Consider the following 14,033-nt stretch of genomic DNA (forward strand, 5'->3'; position numbering starts at 1 on the left):
GGCCAGGTAGGGAGGGTCGGTGATTGAGGTAGGTTGCTGTAACAATCTGACAGCTAGCATTATTGGAATGTAGAAAAGATGGCTTGGCTTAAAAGCTGGAGAACCCCTGATACAGTGGAGTTACGTACTAGCCCCATGAATGGATGATGACAATGTGACATTTACAAAAGAGGTCGGCTAGTTTTCTTTTTCTGAATTAATCACACTATTCACAAAAAGCCAGGCTGGGGGGGTGGGGGGTGGAGCGGTGGGCAAGGTATCCGAGGAGTTTATGTAGACTCCCAGCATTCCTGGGGCAGGGAGCTGACGCACGTGACCTGTTCTCTTGGAGTGAGTAGGAAGTGAATGTAAAGGCAGAGGATAATATAAGAGGCTCGTAGAAAATTAGCTGTTATCTCAAGGAGGCGAGAATAGAAAGGACTGGAGGCTATGCTGCAGTTGGTCAAACAGCATAGGGAATACTGTGTTCAGCTCTGGGATATGTATTTTAGAGAGCATAGCCTTCTTAGTGAGGAGGGACTGCATCACAAATTTACCAGATGGAGACTAAGCTGTTGTTTCCATAAATATAGAGATTGAGGTGTTTAAGATGATCAAAGAAATTGAAAGGATTTTAAAAAATATTCATTAATGGAATCAGAGTGTCGCTGGCTCAGTCAGCATTTATTTCCCATCCCTAATTACCTAGAGGGCAGTAAAAAGTCTTTTAATTCCAGATTTTTACTAAATTCAGATTCAGGCACCTGCTGTGGCAGGATTCAAACCCAGGTCCCCAGAACATTACCTGAGTCTCTGGATTAACAGTCCAGTGATAATACTACGAGGCCATTACTTCCCTTGTGGTGGAACCAAGATGGATAGATAGAGAGAAGCAATTTGCGCTCTCAGGGGAAGTCTGGAACGAGGGTGGAGGAAGGGTTATCTTAAAATTAAAACAAGCTCCTTAGATCCTGAAGGAGTGATGCCATAAATTTCTTCTTCAGACCAAAGACAGTGGTGATGGAGAATCCTGACCCCAAGGGGTAAAGAAGGGACAGTGGATCAAAGGAGCTGAAATATGACCTTGCGTTTCCGTCTTTCCAGCATGATAGTTAAACTGGCCGTGCAGAGCCCACTGTGAACATGCCACGGCTGTGAGGAGAATAAATAGCCAAAAAGGGGCCAAGCCTCAGGGCACCTACCAAACATGCTTCTTCCAAAAGGGGAGTGAGTGGGCACAGAGTGACCAACTCGAGGCTAGACATTTTTTGATTCCAGAAGGCTCCAAGCATGACCCCCCTACACCTTTGCTCTCATCATTAATCCATGCTCACAGTATACAAACTGTTTGCTTATCCAGTTATATGATTCCTGTCGATGGTCATATTCCCTCAAACGGCACTGCCTCCCCACACTCCTCCAGTCTCTAATATAACTAAGAAATGTAAGAAATTTCAGTGATTTTTCTCCTCAGGAACCGGGAAGTGTTGAGGTTTGACTTCAGACACTGTGGTGATGGGACTTGGATTGAGATTCTGAGCACCAGGAGAGGGTTAAATAATCCATGCTCACAGATAGTAAACTTTGAGAAATCCCTAATAAGAGGCTTTTTCTGTTAATCATATCACTGTATTAGTTCTAAAACAGCAGCGTTGGTCTGCACTCTGAGCTTCGTGTTTCTTTTTAACAAAGGGTTGCTATGCCAGGAGTGATGAATCTGAGGCCAGAGTCTAAGGATATGGGTAGGCCATTTAGGACTGAGATGAGGAGAAATTTCTTCACCCAGAAAGCTGTGAGCTTCTGGCATTCTCTGCCACAGAAAGCAATTGAGGCCAAAACATTGAATGTTCTCAAGAAAGAGTTCGATATATTTCTCAGGGCTACAGGGATCAAAGGGTAAGGGGAGAAAGCAAGAACAGTGCACTGAGTTGGATGCTCAGCCGTGATGACAATGAATGGTGGAGCAGCTCGAAGGGCCAAAGGGCCTCCTCTGTTTTTAATTTCTGTATTTAATCCGATAATGTTAAGGACAGAATCAGGGAAGTGGGTGAGAATGGGTTGAGTAGGAAGGGCCATGGCCCAGGATAGATTGGTGTAGCTGTAGGAAATACCGTCACCCACGATGGATTGGTGTAACTGTAGGAAGGGCCATCGCCCAGGATGGATTGGTGTAGCTGTAGGAAGGGCCGTGGCCCAGGATGGATTGGTGTAGCTGTAGGAAGGGCTGTCGACCAGGATGGATTGGTGTAACTGTAGCAAGGGCCGTCACCCAGGATGGATTGGTGTAGCTGTAGGAAGGGCCGTCGCCCAGGATGGATTGGTGTAGCCGTAGGAAGGGCCGTCGCCCAGGATGGATTGGTGTAGCTGTAGGAAGGGCCGTGGCCCAGGATGGATTGGTGTAGCTGTAGGAAGAGCCGTCGCCCAGGATGGATTGGTGTAGCTGTAGGAAGGGCCATGGCCCAGGATGGATTGGTGTATCTGTAGGAAGGGCCGTGGCCCAGGATGGATTGGTGTAGCTGTAGGAAGGGCCATGGCCCAGGATGGATTGGTGTAGCTGTAGGAAGGGCCGTGGCCCAGGATGGATTGGTGTAGCTGTAGGAAGGGCCATGGCCCAGGATGGATTGGTGTATCTGTAGGAAGAGCCGTGGCCCAGGATGGCTTGGTGTAGCTGTAGGAAGGGCCGTGGCCCAGAATGGATTGGTGTAGGTGTAGGAAGGGCTGTCGCCCAGGATGGATTGGTGTAGCTGTAGGAAGGGCCGTCGCCCAGGATGGATTGGTGTAGCTGTAGGAAGGGCCGTCGCCCAGGATGGATTGGTGTAGCTGTAGGAAGGGCCGTGGCCCAGAATGGATTGGTGTAGCTGTAGGAAGGGCCGTGGCCCAGGATGGATTGGTGTAGCTGTTGAAATTGTCCTCTTATTTTTGCAGATGTAGTCATCCCCGAAAGCCCTGAGGCCTACCTAAAACTGACAGAAAGTGCTTTGAGATCCACTGGTAGGCATTCAATGACCCAAGCATGTTCTGGCTCCCAGCATCGAACCCTCCCCTTGGTTATCCACCTTAACTCTGTCCTTGTATCACCCTGTTTCTGACCTGCGTTTTTTTTTTGTGAAATGCAAATCCAACCCCCCCCCGAACTGATTAACCTCTCGCTAACATTGTTGAACCTGTTTAATGGTCACTGCATGCTCACCCACTATGACCTCTTCTGACAGGTGGGCATCGGGCTTAGTTAGTGTGCATGTACCTCACTCACTATCTAGTCTTGCAGTGCCATAACCACTGGGCCCATCTTTTGTTCCACTGAGCCCTGGATCTCGATTCCCTCGGCTGGATTTGCACGTGATTGTGGTTAGTTAGCAGCAGCTGGGCTACAGAGGCCCATCTCTCTCTCTCTCTCTCTCTCCCTCTCTCTGTCTATTGACTCTTACTGTCTTCAACCTCCAACAGGAGAGCCCGGCCACTTGGAGAAGCAAATCCGCCAGCTTGACAAAGCCCTGGACAGCAGCCGCTACCATCTGCAGCAAACGGAAAATGCTATCCGCAGCAAGACTCCCACAGGCCCCGAGTTGGACTCCAGCTACTGGGGCTATGTGAGTACTCTGCCTGTTGGGGGCAGTGTTGGGTAAGGGGTGGATAAAGGCAAAACACCGCAGACGCTGGAAATCTGAAACAGAAGCAGAAATTGCTGGAACAACTCAGCAGGTCTGCCAGCATCTGTGGAGAGAAAGCAAGGTTAATGGTTCGAGTCCAGTCTGATTCAACGGCTGGAATCTAGTTTACCGGATCCTTGGGTTAGAGGATTGCTTGACTTGAGCACAGGGACTCTGGACCGGCAAAATAATATCCTAAATTAAATAATAATTTAGAGATGTTTATTATTCATTTGTGGTTCAGTGAGAATTTGAAATAGGCGTAAATATTTAGTAAGAATTGTGGAGCTCCCCATCGTAGGGATGGGAGGAGGCCATTCAGTCCCCAAAAGCTGGTTCACCATTCAGTTTGGTTGTGTTTGATGTGCATTGACTCTGTTTAGTCACCGTGGTTCTGTAACCCTAAATACTCAAGCTAGTCAAGTATCCATTTGTCTCATTTTGCTATTTTCACTTGCCCTGTGGCCATTTTGAATGTGAGCTTGTGACTTTCGCTGCCGTGCGACTGTGCCTGTGACACTTTCGCTGCCGTGCGACTGTGCCTGTGACACTTTCGCTGCCGTGCGACTGTGCCTGTGACACTTTCACTGCCGTGCGACTGTGCCAGTGACACTTTCGCTGCCGTGCGACTGTGCCAGTGACACTTTCGCTGCCGTGCGACTGTGCCAGTGACACTTTCGCTGCCGTGCGACTGTGCCAGTGACACTTTCGCTGCCGTGCGACTGTGCCAGTGATACTTTCGCTGCCGTGCGACTGTGCCAGTGACACTTTCGCTGCCGTGCGACTGTGCCTGTGACACTTTCGCTGCCGTGCGACTGTGCCTGTGACACTTTCGCTGCCGTGCGACTGTGCCTGTGACACTTTCGCTGCCGTGCGACTGTGCCTGTGACACTTTCGCTGCCGTGCTTTCTGGCATCTCCCTCACTAGCCCAGCTGTAATTTTTAGATTATATCCCTTGTTCTAGGCTTTTTTTACCCGGGTCAAAAAAAACCCTCGTTTTTTTCTTCATCTTTAATGCATCAGTTGAATCCCCCCTTGGTCTTTACCTACTTTACACAACCTCTCTTAACCCTTTTAATCCTGAAATTTTGCTGAATATGTACTGAACTCCCTCCAAGAACATGATCTCCGTCCGGATGTGAGGAGCTGAGGGGAGGTAAAGCAGCACTTTTTGAATACAATAATACTGTTCCTCGTCTCAGCGTTCAAGATCTTTTTGCAGTTTGACTTATTGGGAATGGGTTAGAAGCAAGATCTTGGCCTGACCTTGAGATGACCCCAGAGGCCTTGCCATTAGACATAAACCCCTGGCCAGATTCCACCGTGTATGGCTCACTATAAAGAGGAGTGTAAAAAGGAGCAGCTGTAGTTCGCAGTGAGACATCATCCTACAGCCACGTGCTGTTCACTGTGATGAGGAGCTGCCTGGGAAGTGACTGGGCACTCCTGCCTCCATAGCTAGTTAACGCCACGGGTGACATGGATACTCCCGACTTTGGGATTTTTTTAATCAAGTCTCTCTAATTCCCTTCTGGTGTCACTGTCTGAGGATCTCATCAATTGCGATCCCACTTTGGTAACTAATCCAGCACTTTCCACTTTGAATTCATTCTGTTGATATGGACATCAGTGGCGAGGTGAGTGTTCATTGTTTAACCCCAATTCCACTGAGCAGATTGGTGATGGTCACCATGTGGAGCCATGGGAAGCTAGCTTGGGACAACAGATCGGTTTAGTTGACCCCTTCAGAGAGCAATTAACAGTCAGCATCAGTATGTGTTCTGTTCCCCAAATACATTAATGAACCAGTTCAGTTGTTAACACCAGTCAATATGGTAGTCATTTTTAACGAAATTGGCTTTTTTGGAAAAAAAATTGAATTCCCTTTTGATTTCATGAATTCGAGGGTTTTGAGTAATTGTGTTCGACTCTCTAAAAATCGAAAGCAGTGTATTTTGTTTGTTTCTGTTCTGTTCTGATAGTTGTGGAAGGTGGTTATCAATGACAGGCTTGAGGGGCTGAATGGCCTAGCCCAATCCCATACTCCTCTTGCAAAAAGTGGAATGAGGGGGAAATATGGGAAATCCACGACTTGTTCTTTGTAAAATAATGGCTTCATTGGCTAACCAGGGACTAATCTGGGTCCAAGCAATGTGCTCAGGTCCTGTTGGCATTAGGTTTGCGATATGTGCAAATTTAATTGCTTACGTCGATTGGTTGCCGTCACCTCCACCAGCAGGAGGTGCTCTGTCATGTTGACTGTGATCTGCCCAAGTCCTGAACCTTCTCAACATTCCCCCCCATCCTACTGTTCTCTTCCTCAGATGAAGCTGCTTTCGGAATGCCGTGGTAGTATTGAGACTGTGAAAAGGGTGGGACATAAACTCAAAGAGGAGGAAGACAAGCTCTCTGGCTTAATTAACCTGACGAGCACAGAATCACAGACTTCAGGTGAGTGAACGCTAATCTGATAAGTTAATATTGATTGGATTGGTTAGGACCACAATTCACTGGAGTTTAGAACAATGAGGAGGCTTGATGGAAGCCGATACAGCTCTAACAGGACTATGCAGGATTAGCGAAGGAAGGATGTTGAACTGGGGAGCCCAGAACCAGGGGCCACAGCCTAAGGATAGGGTCTGGGTCAATTAGGACTGTGCTGAGGAGAGATATCTTCACCGAGAGAATGGTGAGCCTGTGGAATTCGCTGTCATAAAGTGGTTGAGGCCAAAACATTAAATGTTTTCAAGAAATACGTAGATATAGTTCTTAGGGCTGAAGGGGTCAAAGGGTATGGGGTGGAAGCAGCGACAGAGGACTGAGTCAGCCATGATCATACTGTTTGGTGGAGCAGGCTGAACGGGCTGAATGGCTGACTCTTGCTCCTATTTTCTACATCTCTGTGATGTCAGTCCAACAATACAGTATATCACCAATTTGTGATGGCTCAGAAATAACGTCTAGCTGCAATTCTAGGAAGCTTCATTGAGACGATATCTGCAATACAATGCACAAATTCAGCTCCATTTGTCACAAAGAATTTATACTTGATTTGGAGGTAGTTTAGCCAAGGTTTGCTAAATTGGTCCCTGAGTAAAGTTGCCAACTGTGGTTAAATCCATTTCTGGAATCGTCTTCACGTGACTTGCCACTATGTTCCAGCCAATAGTTGGCCAAGATATCCATCCTCATGACATATGACATGCTGCATTCCTTCACCAGTTGGGAAGGAGAAACACTCAGCAAATATAATGCTTGACTATCAGTCAAATAGTCATAGTCATAGAGATATACAGCACTGAAACAAAAAAGACCCTTCATTCCAACTCGAACATGCCGACCAGATACCCTAAAGTCGCATTTGGCCCATATCCCTCTAAACCCTTCCTATTCATGTACCCATCCAGATGCCTTTTAAATCTTGTAATTGTACCAGCCTGCACCACTTCCTCTGGCAGCTCATTCCATACATGCACCACCCTCTGCGTGAAGGTTTGCTCCTTACCTCCCTTTTAAATCTTCCGCCCCGCCGCCCCCCCCACCACCACCACCACCTTAAACCTATGCCCTCTAGTTTTGGACTCCCCCCACCCCAGGGAAAGACTGCTTTACCCCATCCATGTCCCTCAGGATTTTATAACCCTCTGTCAGGTCACCCCTCAGCCTCCAACACTCCAGGGGAAATACTCCCAGTCTATTCAGTCTCTCCCTATAGCTTAATCCTTCCAACCCTGGCAATATCCTTGTGAATCTTTGCTGAACCCGTTCACGTTTCTCAACGTTCTTCCTAAAGCAGGGAGACCAGAATTTAACGCAGTGTTCCAAAAGTGGCCCAACCAATGTCCTGTACAGCCGCAACATGAACCTCCTAATTCCTATACTCAGTCCACTGACCGATTAAAGGTAAGCATACCAAAGGTCACCTTCACCATCCTGTCTACCCATGACTCAACTTTCAAGGAACTATGAACCTGCGCTCCTACATCTCTTTGTTCAGTAACGCTCCCCAGGACCTTACCATAAAGTGTACAAATCCTGCCCTGATCTGCCTTTCCAAAATGCAGTGCCTCACATTTACCTAAATTAATCTCCATCTGCCGCTCCTTGGCCCATTAGCCCATCTGATGAAGGTACCATTGCACTCTGATGTAACCTTCTTCACTGTCCGCTGTACCTCCAACTTTAGTGTCGTCTGCAAAACTTACTAACCATACTCCTATGTTTGCATCCAAATCGTTTGTATAAATGATGAAAAGCAGTGGACCCAGCACTAATCCTTATGGCATACCATTGGTCACAAGCCTCCATTTTGAAGAGCAACCCTCCACCACCACCCTCTGTCTTCTACCTTCGAGCCAGTTCTCTATCCAGATGGTTAGTTTTCCCTGTATTCTGTGTGATCTAACCTTGCTAACCAGTCTACCATGTGGAACCTTGTGGAATACTTTACTGAAGTCTATATAGATCACACTCACTGCTCTGCCTTCCTCAATCCTCTTTGTTACTTCTTTAAAGAACTCAATCAAGTCAGTGAGACATGATTTCCCATGCACAAAGCCATGTTGACTATCCTAATCAGTCCTAGCCTTTCCAAGTACATACAAATCCTGTCCCTCAGGATTCCCTCCAACAACTTGCCCGCCACCGATGCCAGGCTCACGGGCCTGTGGTGCCCTGCCTTTTCCTTACCGCCTTTCTTAAATAGTGGCACCGTGTTAGCCAATCTCCTATCTTCCAGCACCTCGCCTGTGGCTGCCTCGGCGAGGGGGCCCAGTGATCTCTTCCCAAGTTTCCCACACAGTTCTACGGTACAAGTGATCAGGTCCAGGGGATTTATCCATCTTTATGCACTTTAAGACGTCCAGCACTACCTCCTCTGTAATTTGGACAGTTTTCAAGATGTTGCTATTTTTTTCCCGATGTTCTCTATCTTCATATTCTTCTCCACAGTAAACACCGATACAAGATACTCCTATCTCCCCCCAGCTCTTGTGATTCCACACAGGCAGCCTTGCTGATCTTTAAGCGTTCCCATTCTTCCCCTAGTTATCCTTTTGTCCTTAATGTATTTGTAGAATCTCTGTGGATTCTCCTTAACCCTATCTGTTAAAGCTCTGTCAGTGTTTCATTTCCCTCACTTTCAATATTTTATATCAAATGCAGTCACAAAAAATTTTTTTTGTTTTAACATCTCTCTGATTTTTCTCCATGGCTGCAGTATCCTGGAGATTAAACTTGAACTGCTAGAGGGTCCAGGTCAAACCTGGAATGGAAGGGTTGGGCAGTTGTGGAAGTTGGGCTTATAGTCTGGAGCTTGGAAGAATGAGAGGTGATCAGTTTAAAACATACATGATTCAGAAGGGGCTTTACGGGCTGGATGTTGAGAGGCTGCTACTGCAGGAATCTACAATATTGGGGGCGGTCGCAGGGAGTCGGGGGAGAGATGCAATGCTGTCTCAGCATTAGGGGCTGGTCATTTACGTTGGAGGTGGGAGAAATGACTTCACTCAAAAGGTTGTGAATCTTTGGAATCCCCTGCCCCACAGACTAGCAGGTGCTGCATCACTGAAGACATTTGAAGCGACCATGGACAGGATTCCTAGGCAATTGAGGGATGTGGGGATCAGGTTGTGCACGGGTGAGGATGAGACAGAAGGTTGGCGGTGATCGAATTAAGTGGCAGAGCAGGCTTGAGACGCTGTCTGAGCAACGCTTCCTGTTTCTCGTGTTCTTGAGATAAAGCGGGGTAAATGTTTGGTGCTGAGGAGGAACTTCGGGGTTCTGGTTCAGGCCCAAAGGTCTCCACTACTAAAGGGTTACCTACCCTCATATCTGGGTGTGTTGTAGATCTATCAGTGAAGGCTGATTGCTGAGATTAGTCAAATACTGTGCTACCAATTAGATTAGATTAGATTCCCTACAGTGTGGAAACAGGCCCTTCGGCCCAACAAGTCCACACCGCCCCTTGAAGCACCCCACCCGGACCCATCCCCCTATAACCCACACACCCCTGAACACTACGGACAATTTAGCATGGCCAATCCACCTAGCCTGCACATCTTTGGACCGTGGGAGGAAACCGGAGCACCCGCAGGAAACCCAATGTGCAATGTCTCCGTGAATACCAGGATGGTGGAGGATGAAGTTGACAGGACTTAAAGAAAAACTTCAGAACATCCCATTTCTCAGTTATAACTGGGTGTCCAAGTAGTTAGTGATGTTTGCAAAACCAAGACAGTCTACGTGTACGTTCAGCGTTTAATTTCAATCTGTTCTTTACTAGATGAATCAACTCTGAGGTGTAAAGATATATAGAACCTACAGGATAGCTACAGGCCATTAGGCCCATCCAGTTCCTGCTAGCATTAATGTCTCTGGAGTCTCTATTACTGTGCTTCACCGTGACCTGTCAGCAGTCTCTTGGAGCTGGGTCTGTTTGAATATTGTTTCTCCCACAGCTGGAATTCCCTTAGCCCAAAAATGGCTCCAGTCAAAGAGATGGCAGTTGATGGGCTGAATGGCCTTCCTCACCTGTGTTTGTACAGCAACATTATTTCCCTACAAAGAAAAAAATGGGGCATGGGAGGCCTCATGTAGACTGCAGATGCTAACAGACAGGCAACATGGCAGGAGCTCTCGATAGACCACAAGTGCAAGTTTCAGGGTGGTTTCCTCAGAGAGGCTGTTTTCTCCTTCCTTGTCCCTTGAGAATTCCCAGTGTCATCACGGCAGGACTGAAGAAATGAGCAAGCGAGAACAGCAGTGTTCACCCATCTGCATACAACAGCAATGGGAGAGGGTGGACTTTCAGCACAGCCGGAGTTTGTGTCCCCAGGAGTTTGACTGAGCGAATGTATATTCTAAAGGAATCAGGTAGGGACGCAGGTCTTTGAGGGCCTTTGACGTTTGTCCGTTTTACATTATCGTCGACTTATCAGAACGCGGCTCGGCAGATTTGAGCCCACGTTCAACCAGGTGACTGACTCAGCACCAAAAACCTCTGAACGCCTTGACTTCCTCACACCTGCCAATTCCAGTTCTGTTTAAAGTGGGCACTGTCTGGATGTGCAGATTCTGCCCCAGCATTAAAACACCCAAGGGCTGAGGTGCTGGCTATGTTTCACAGCTGCCCTGTCCTCGCCAGCCCATAGCCCGTTCAGACTGTTATTCCCCGTCATATTGTTCTGTGTTATTGTCCACCTTGACCCTCCACCGCTGATGTCCGGTGGCATCGCTGTGCATCATCCACAGGATGCAGTCCCAACTCACCAAGGTCCCTTTTTACTGCACCTTCCAAACACACGACCTGCCATCTAGGAGGACAAGTGCAGCAAATACAGCATAACAACATGATCCACGGGTTCGCCCCCAAGCCACGTGCCAGCCTACTCGGAATTAGATCACTGTTCTTACACTGGGTGCAGGACCCCCTTCTGAAGCATACCCCTGCTGGAGTGGTTTAAGAAAGCAACTCACTACCAGCTCCCTGAGGGCTACTAGAGATAGACAACGCAGCCAGTGATGTCCACATCCCATTAAATAATGGAGGAAGACTGTGACAGTCATTGGGAAAAAGTGCAGAAACGATTTACTAGGAAGCTGCCCGGACTGGAAGGTTTGAGTTAGCAAGAGAGATTGGATAGGCTGGATATTTTTTTTCTTCCTTGCAGCGTAGGACACTGATGGGTGACCTTTACAGCGGTCTATAAAATCATGAAAGACACACATAATGTAGATAGCTAGCAGCTTCTCCCAGTTGGAAAGGGGTCTAAAACGAGAGTTTCAGGTGAGAGGGGAGAGATACAGAAGGATCCAGAAGATTTCTTTTTCCACACAGAAGGTGGTAACTGCTTGGAATGGGCTGCCAGAGGGAGTGGTTGAGGCATTTAAGAAATATTTGGATGGCATCAGTATGTTGGGATATGGTCCAAATGCTGGCAAATGGGCCAGTTTAATTGTGAAGTCTGGGTGGCATGGGCCAGCTGGGCTGAAGGGCCCGTTTCCACGCTGTAAACCTCATTGACTGTATGATAAACTGAAATTGACAACTGCCAAATCAGCAGACTGACATTAATCGCAACCGTGTGTGAGAGAATGAAAGCAGTAGGACTTACGTGGCTATGTGAGACGGAATTCTTTGTAATATTATCACAGAGGTAACTTAAAAATTCAGCTGTAAGAGTGATATTGCATGTTAGTTTGCTTTGAACAAATCCTGCAGATGAATCGATGGTAGATCAGAATTGCTGAGTCGATAGCCTGGACCTAACTTGTTACAGTGCTGTCTTGTTCCCTGGGCAGGTGTGATTGAACGCTGGGAGCTGATCCAAGCCCAGGCCCTTAACAAGGAGCTGAGAATGAAACAGAACCTTCAGCAGTGGCAGCAGTTCAACTCTGACCTGGATAGCATCTGGGAGTGGCTGAGTGAGACTGAGGAAGAGCTGGAGCATCTCAGCAAATTGGACGTCAGCACCGACATCCAGACCATCGAGTTGCGTATTAAAAAGCTCAAAGTAAGTCCAGTGTTTTCCTCTGTTGAACCGGAAACTGTCTGGTGATGTGATGTCAAGACTCCTGCATCAAAGTACTCAGGGCTGAGACACTTCTGCAAATTTCATGTTTGCCTTATGTTCTTCAGTCCACAGCTCGCTCAGATTTAGAAGTGATTTATGATGTGGAATATTCCTAATGGAAAAGGAACAGACAGTGTGGCAAAGTTTAATGGTAATTTGAAGGATTAAGCAAGTTTTATAAGCCCTCAAGTCGATTTTTAAAAAAAAACAAAAGTAACTGTGAGGACAAACTAGAAACTAACATGAAAATAGACAGTAAGAGCTTCTTTAAATAAATAGAAAGAAAGAAAGAGACAACAGTGAATAGGAGGCTGGGGAAATAATAATGGGGAGCCAGGAAACTGCAGAAGTGTTGAGTAAATACCTCCCATCAGTCTTCATGGGAGAGGACATTAATAGCATTCAAAATTACTAAATAATCAAGGGGCTAAAGGAGGGGAGGAGATAATCAGTAAATAGGACTCTGGAGAGTTACTGAGGAAAATAATGGGGCTTGCAGAATAATTGCAGAGTTAGTGGACGCACTCGTAAGTAGTCTTCCAGGAATTCTTGAGTTCTGGAAAAATCCCAAAGGATCAGAAAACTGCCAATTAATAACACCTTGATTCAAGAAGTGAGGGGGACAAACAATAGGCCAACTTAATGTAATTTATTCAGGAAGTGCTAGGGTCTATTATAAGGGATGTAATAGCAGAACATTTAGAAATACGTTAATCAGAGTCAGCATGGGCTCAAGAAGCATCTGATATGCATAAGGGGTTGAAACTGAAGAGATGTTTGGAGTTCCTACTGTCAGTGTCAGGTTGATTGATTAAACTGAGGTCAGCTTTTTAAAGTTAGGCTTTTGTGAGTTGCATTTATGAGAGTTGAGTTTATCAATGCCTCAATCAGAAAATTCCAGTTACTTACAGTTAAACTTCAATTCCTGAGGATAAAAGTTCTACTCTAAATACTTGAATTATGAACTAGGTTTTCAATACAGTGTGGACAGTTGGTCATCTGATTACTACAAAATATATTCAGGATTCAGTAAGTCAGTTGACTATTCTAGTTAGAGATAATGGGAACTGCAGATGCTGGAGAATCCAAGATAATAAAGTGTGAAGCTGGATGAACACAGCAGGCCAAGCAGCATCGCAGGAGCACAAAAGCTGACGTTTCGGGCCTAGACCCTTCATCAGAGAGGGGAATGGGGTGAGGGTTCTGGAATAAATAGGGAGAGAGGGGGAGGCAGACCGAAGATGGAGAGAAAAGAAGATAGGTGGAGAGGAGAGTATAGGTGGGGAGGCAGGGAGGGGATAGGTCAGTCCAGGGAAGACTGACAGGTCAAGGAGGTGGGATGAGGTTAGTAGATAGGAAATGGAGGTGTGGCTTGAGGTGGGAGGAAGGGATGGGTGAGAGGAAGAACAGGTTAGGGAGGCAGAGACAGGCTGGGTTGGTTTTGGGATGCAGTGGGTGGAGGGGATGAGCTGGGCTGGTTGTGTGATGCAGTGGAGGGAGGGAACGAACTGGGCTGGTTTTGGGATGCGGTGGGGGAAGGGGAGATTTTGAAGCTGGTGATGTCCACATTGATACCATTGGGCTGCAGGGTTCCCAAGCGGAATATGAATTGCTGTTCCTGCAACCTTCGGGTGGCATCATTGTGGCACTGCAGGATGCCCAGGATGGACATGTCATCTAGAGAATGGGAGGGGGAGTGGAAGTGGTTCGCGACTGGGAGGTGCAGTTGTTTGTTGCGAACTGAGCGGAGGTGTTCTGCAAAGCGGTCCCCAAGCCTCCGCTTGTTTTCCCCAATGTAGAGGAAACCACACCGGGTACAGTGGATGCAGT

The 14,033-nt window shown here is 47.1% G+C and overlaps 1 protein-coding gene across 11 annotated transcripts in view; it reads left to right on the forward strand.

The window, feature by feature from the left end:
* syne1b (spectrin repeat containing, nuclear envelope 1b) overlaps positions 1 to 14,033 on the forward strand; it is a 504,959-nt gene that overhangs the window by 468,157 nt on the left and 22,769 nt on the right. For 8 of the 11 annotated variants that reach the window (XM_059648367.1, XM_059648370.1, XM_059648364.1 and 5 more), the window contains 4 exons: positions 2,905 to 2,970; positions 3,427 to 3,569; positions 5,955 to 6,081; positions 11,932 to 12,143. In XM_059648367.1, the coding sequence (XP_059504350.1) occupies positions 2,905 to 2,970; positions 3,427 to 3,569; positions 5,955 to 6,081; positions 11,932 to 12,143 (548 nt within the window). The remainder of the gene's footprint in view (positions 1 to 2,904; positions 2,971 to 3,426; positions 3,570 to 5,954; positions 6,082 to 11,931; positions 12,144 to 14,033) is intronic. The other 3 variants (XM_059648368.1, XM_059648369.1, XM_059648372.1) reach the window with 1 other exon arrangement.

The sequence above is a fragment of the Stegostoma tigrinum genome, chromosome 9 (assembly GCF_030684315.1).
Source record: "Stegostoma tigrinum isolate sSteTig4 chromosome 9, sSteTig4.hap1, whole genome shotgun sequence".
Taxonomy (NCBI): Eukaryota; Metazoa; Chordata; class Chondrichthyes; order Orectolobiformes; family Stegostomatidae; genus Stegostoma; species Stegostoma tigrinum.